This window comes from Orycteropus afer, unplaced genomic scaffold (genome assembly GCF_000298275.1).
Source record: "Orycteropus afer afer isolate SDZICR_OR568_19922 unplaced genomic scaffold, OryAfe1.0 scaffold00244, whole genome shotgun sequence".
NCBI lineage: Eukaryota > Metazoa > Chordata > Mammalia > Tubulidentata > Orycteropodidae > Orycteropus > Orycteropus afer.
In genome coordinates, this window is record NW_006921831.1 from 3,470,230 (window position 1) to 3,476,131 (window position 5,902).

The 5,902-nt window shown below is 57.1% G+C and overlaps 1 protein-coding gene across 1 annotated transcript in view; it reads left to right on the forward strand.

Moving 5' to 3' along the window:
- Nucleotides 1-5,902, forward strand: part of IFITM10 (interferon induced transmembrane protein 10) — a 19,933-nt gene that overhangs the window by 1,341 nt on the left and 12,690 nt on the right. Inside the window, exons 2-3 of the mRNA XM_007949342.1 lie at nt 496-575; nt 698-1,149. Of these exons, the coding sequence (XP_007947533.1) occupies nt 496-575; nt 698-1,149 (532 nt within the window). The remainder of the gene's footprint in view (nt 1-495; nt 576-697; nt 1,150-5,902) is intronic.

Sequence of the window (5,902 nt, forward strand, 5' to 3'; positions counted from 1 at the left end):
TGTATCTTGTTGGAGAAGTGTTTGTTCGCTGAGTGTCATTGTTGTGCGTCGGTTGGTGGCACCACCGGTGAGCGACTCCATGTGAATGTGCGCGCCTGGGGTCCAGGCACCTGTCTGGGCTGGGGTCGGTGGGGGCGCGCCGGGACCCCGCAGCCGCGCTCACCCTCGGCGGGAGCGTCCGAGCAGTGCATCCACGCTCGTGGCACAGTGGGGAGTTGTTTACTGACTGTCTCAGAGCGCGCGGCGGCGGGGTGTGCCTGGGGTCTGGGAGCAGCGGGCCATGTAGGAAGTGTCAGCCTGTCTGCGGGCAGGTGGCTTGGAGAGCTCTGCCCAGTTTGCAGTTGGTGGCTGAGGTGGTGTCTGCGTGTATGTGTGTGTGTGTCCTGTGGGCGTGGGGCTTTCGGGGTGCTGGGGTGCTGTTTGTTGCAACAGTGTGCCAGGATCTCTGGGCGTGGGGGCTGTCATGCGTGTCTGTCGGTGAGTCTTTGTGTGCAGATGGCCAAGTGGTGAAAAGCCCCCGGCTGCTGCCAAGCTGCTGGAGGACTTTGGCATCAGCAGCTGTGGCCGGCACCACGGTGGGGTGGGGGAGGCCCGTGGGGGCTGGCAGCTGGCTGCCTGAGGGACCTCTGTGGGGCAGTGGGCAGATACCCCGTGGACTACAGGGCCCACCTCCTGCTCACTCTTGCCCTCCCTCCAGGCCCAGGGCCCCTGCCTGAGCCCAGCCCTGCTGGGAGTCCCGTCAGCACCACGGACGGCACCCAGGAAGCCCGAGTTCCCCTGGACGGGGCGTTCTGGATCCCGAGACCCCCGGCTGGGTCCCCCAAAGGCTGCTTCGCCTGCGTGTCCAAGCCCCCTGCCCTACAGGCTCCCGCGGCCCCAGCCCCCGAGCCCTTGGCCTCGCCCCCCATGGCGCCCACTCTGTTCCCCATGGAGTCCAAGAGCAGCAAGACGGACAGCGTGCGGGCCACAGGCGCCCCCCCAGCCTGCAAGCACTTGGCCGAGAAGAAGACCATGACGAACCCCACGACAGTCGTCGAGGTGTACCCCGACACCACGGAGGTGAACGACTACTACCTGTGGTCCATCTTCAACTTTGTCTACCTGAACTTCTGCTGCCTGGGCTTCATAGCCCTGGCCTACTCCCTCAAGGTGAGCCCCACCTGGGTGGAGCCGGGGCGGACAGGCATCCCAGGGCGGGGTCCCCAGCTCACTGCTCTGCTCTTCTTGGTCCCTGGGAGCCCACAGGGAGCAGGGGTGCAGCTGAGGGGGCTGAGGGATATAGGAAGACAGAGGACCTGCCCGTGGGGTCCAGCGCTGGCTACCAGGTCCAGGGAGGGCCGCTGCGCCCTGACCCTGAGCCCACAGAAGCTCCAGGGCTTGGGGGTCGGAGCCGGGTTCCCTGTGTGCTGGCTTAGCGGAGCTTTTGAGGGTGGGGTGCCGACTTGGGACTGAGAGTCCTGTCCTCTGGGCAGCCCTCCCCCAGGACGGACACGCTGGAGCTGCCAGAGGGACAAGGGCTGGGCATCCCTCCCTGGGGACTGTCTGGAGCCCCATGTGGGCACTGATGTCACCTGGCCAGTGATTCCAAGGGGCCTAGCCAGCTTGGGGGGAATCGCAGGCAGGGCCCTCACTGTCACACATCACCTCCAGACAACTTCCCATGACAGGCGGCCAGAGGCACCCAGGTGGAGAGTGGTCTGAGCATGTCACCTCCCCACACCTCCCCGCACCCTTTCTGACCTCCACAAGGGGCTGGCTGGGAGCAGGGCCAGAGGCACAGGGTGGATCCCCAGCCCCCAGGGCACAGTGGATGGAACGGCCAGAGCTGGCTGGAGGGAGGCGGGGGCGGGCGCACATCGAGGGGGAATCCCGGCCCTGTGGCTCCTCCCAGCAGGTTGGGGCAGGCGAGGACTCACGCCCCCTCCCCCAGCATCTGGAGAGTTAGGCGCTTGCTTGACCTCATCATCATCACTTCTGAGCCCAGATTCCAGCATCCGATGTCCCTGATTGCAGTGGCCCTGGAAGTGGGAGGGCGGATATGGTGGGAGGAGGGACTTGCAGAGGCGCTCAGCTGAGCCGCCGGCCACCTGGCTTCCCCTCCTCCTCCCGGCTCATCCTCCATCACTGTCCCCATCACTCAAGCCTCCGTCTCTGGGCCTGTGGACCGGGCCCTGGGCTCACCACCAGGAGCCGTGTGTGTGTGTGTGTGTGTGTGCATGTGTGTGATGCATGGACACACGTGTGTGCCCTGAGCATGCAGCACAGGGAAGGGGTTGGGAAGGCCCGGGCCTGTGCTGAGCAGAGGGCACAAGCACAGCTGTCCCTGGTGCCCACTTCCTGCGTCCTGCCGGCGGCCTGCAGACATGGCCCGGCTGAGTGGCCTCTGTCCAGAAGCTGCTTCTCCTCCCCTTGGCTCTGGCTGTGGCCGGCCGGCTGGCATGGTCCAGGCCCATCTGGCATGGCCTGCAGACGGTTGCCTGGCAAGCAGCTTGTAGGTAGGTCACAGACTACTGAACGACATAGGATCTGTGCTGGGGGGTGAACGGGTGCAAGGTCAGAGCCCTTGAGGAACCTGACAAGAGCTCACCACGCCCTCACACAGGTGTTGCCCTCCTGTGTCCTTCCTGGGGGGCAGCAAGGGTGGACAGGACTGGGTCTTACCTTGGGGGAAGGGAGGTGAGCCTGCCTCCCCCCGGGCAGAGGGCTGGAGAGATCCAGCTGGCTCTGATTCCCACAGCTGGGAATTGTCCCCCTGTCCTCCTACTGCCTGTCTCAGGGTCAGCCAGGTCTGCCACCATCTGCAGCCAGTTGTGGGCACTTCCAGGGGTACCAGGTGAGCTTGGGGTCAGAAGGCCTTGGCTCAAACCCAGCTCACTCTCTTAGGAGCAGGGCGCTCTTTGTCCACCCCGCTCCCTGAATCCCTGCCCCCCCCCATCTGCTTATGAAACAAATGGAAACAAAGCAGCACTGAGATGGCATGCATGACACAGGCTGGGCCTGGCAGCCAGTGGACAGGAGCTGGACGCCATGCCCCTGCTGTCTCCAGTCCACCCATCCGCCCATCAAGCCCGCCCACTCACCCCTGCAGCCGACTCAGCGATGGGAGGCCTTTTCCGTTCAGCCTCGAGTCTGGGAGCAGAGACAAAAAGCCAACTCTCCATTCACTGCAGCCACCAGAGTCAGCATCTAACCATTTCCTTCCTCTGCCTCTGGCTCCCGTCATTGGTGGGACAAAGTCCAAACTCTTTATCTTAACATTCAGGGCCCTTTGAGATCTATCTTCAACAGGTGTCCAGCTCTCACCCCTCAACGCCCGCTAACCAGGTATCCTGTGGACACGTGTGCAAGATGTGGCCACCTGGGTCTGCATGGGCTGATCCTCAGAGAACAGGGCAGAGCATTTGTGAAGCCTCCTGTGACCCCACCCCCCGGCTGAGTCCTTGCCACCCCGAGAGGCTGCCCGGGGTACAACTCTCCCTGTGCTGCCATGTGTGCCTGGACCGTCACACGTGTCCCTTCTTCTCCGTAGGGGCAGGGCTGACAAACATAGGGGCTCAAAAACTGTTTGTTGACTAGATGGGTGGGCAGGGAACATGTAGCAAGATGGGTGAGCACCACAGCACCTCAGAAAAGGAAGAGTTTACTTCCAGGTTAAGGTAAGGATAAGGAGCAGGTACAGGAGGCTTCCAAGAGGAGTCAGCATTTTCTTTGAGCCCCAAAAGATAGAAAAGTGGACAGGTGTCCAGATGAGAAACTAGAATGAATGAAGACAGGGGGGTTGGCAATTTGGGAAGAATGGCAGGGTCTCCAGTCCTCTGTGGGGAGCAGCTGAAGAAAGTTCTGGAAAGAAGGGCTGAGGCCACGTGAGGAGGGTCTGGAAAACCATCATGAGCAATTCGGATCTCACCAGAAGGGACACCTTGGAAGGGGAGGACGTGATCTGCGGCCAGTGCAGAGAAAGGAGACAAGAGGAGTCCAGAGCCAAGAGGAGTTTGGGTCCTGAGGCAGGCCGTGTGAGAGAGCAGGTGGCTTGAAGGAGAGTCGGGGGAGGGCAGGAGAGGAGGGCCAGAACCATCCGGGACATGGCAGCTACTTGATGTGAGCCCAGGAGGCTCTGAGAATGGCCGTGACAGGAAGTGAAAGAGAGTAAGTCAGGAGGGAGGATGCTGTCAGTAATTGAATACATGTATCTGTCCACTCCCTCTGTTCTGAGTATCAACATCATCCATCCATCCTCCACCCACTCACTCAGCCATCTATCCACCCATTCTTCCATCCATCCATCCAGCTTTCCATCCTTCCATCCATCCACCCACCCTTCCATTTATCCATCTACCCACTCAGCCATCTATCTGCCCATCCATCCATCCATCCATCCTTCCATCCATCCATCCACCCACCTTCCATTTATTCATTCACCTGCTCAGCTATCTGTCAACTCATTCTTCCATCCATCCATCATCCATCATCCATCCATCCACCCATTCTATCCATCCATCTTCCATTCATCTACTCAACCAGCCACTTTGCCATCCATCCATCCGCCCACCGACCCATCCACCCATCCACCCATTCACCCACGCACCCAGCTATTCATCCACCCACCCTTCCATCCATCAATCCACCCACTCAGCCATCTGTTGTTGTTAGCTGCCGTCAAGTCATGTCCAACTCATAGATACCCTATGCACAGCAGAATGAAACACTGCCCAGTCCCACACCAACTCCATGATCCTTGCTATATGGGAGCCCATTGTCACAGCCACCGTGTCAATCCATCTCGTTGAGGGCTTTTCCCTCTTTTGTCAGGGTTGACAAAAGAGCTTACCAAGCATGACATCCTTCTCCAGAGAATGGTCCCTTCTTACAACATGACCAAAGTAGGTGAGATGAAGTCTGGCTATTCTTGCTTCCAAGGAGCATTCTGCTTGCACTTCCTTCTGGACAGATCCCTTAGTTCTTCTAGCAATCCATGGTACTTTCAGCATTCTTCACCAGCACCACAACTCAAAAGCATTAATTCTTCTTCTGTCTTCCTTGTTCACTGTCCTGCTCTCACGTGCATAAGAGGCAATTGAAAATATCATGGCTTGTGTCAGTCACACCTTAGTCCTCAAGGAGACATCCTTGCTCCTCAGCACTTGAAAGAGGTCCCTTGCAGATAACTTGCCCAGTGCTATACATTGTCTAATGTCCTGACTGCTGCTTCCATTGGCGTCGATTATAAAACCAAGCAATATGAAGTCTTCAACAACTTCAATCTTTTCTCCATTTATCATGATGATGCTTGTAGGTTCAGTTGTGAGGATTTTTGTTTTCTTTATATTGAGATGTAATCCATACTGCAGAGTGTAGTCTTCAATCTTCATCGGTAAGTGCTTCAAGTTGTCCTCACTTTCAGCAAACAAAGTTGTGTCATCAGCATATCGCTGAATCGCTAATAATTCTTCCTCCAATCCTGATGCCGTGTTCTTCTTCGTATAGTCCACCTTCTCGGAGTATTTGCTCAGCATACAGATTGAATAAGTATGGAGAAAGGATACAATGCCGACACACTTCCTTCTTGATTTTAAACCATGAAGTGTCCCCTTGTTCTATTAGAATAACAGCCTCCTGATCAAGGTACAGGTTCCTCATGAGCACAATCAAGTGTTCTGGAATTTCCATTCTTCTCAATGTCATCCATAATTTGTCATGATACACACAATCACATGCCTTTGCATTGTCAATAAAACACAAGTAAACATCTTTCTGTTCTTCTTTGCCTTGAGCCAGGATCCATCTGAGAGCAACTATGATATCCCTTCCACGTCCTCTTCTGAATCCAGCATGCATTTCTGGCAGTTCTCTCAATATACTGCTGCACCCATTTTTTAATTATCTTCAGTAAGATCTTACTTGC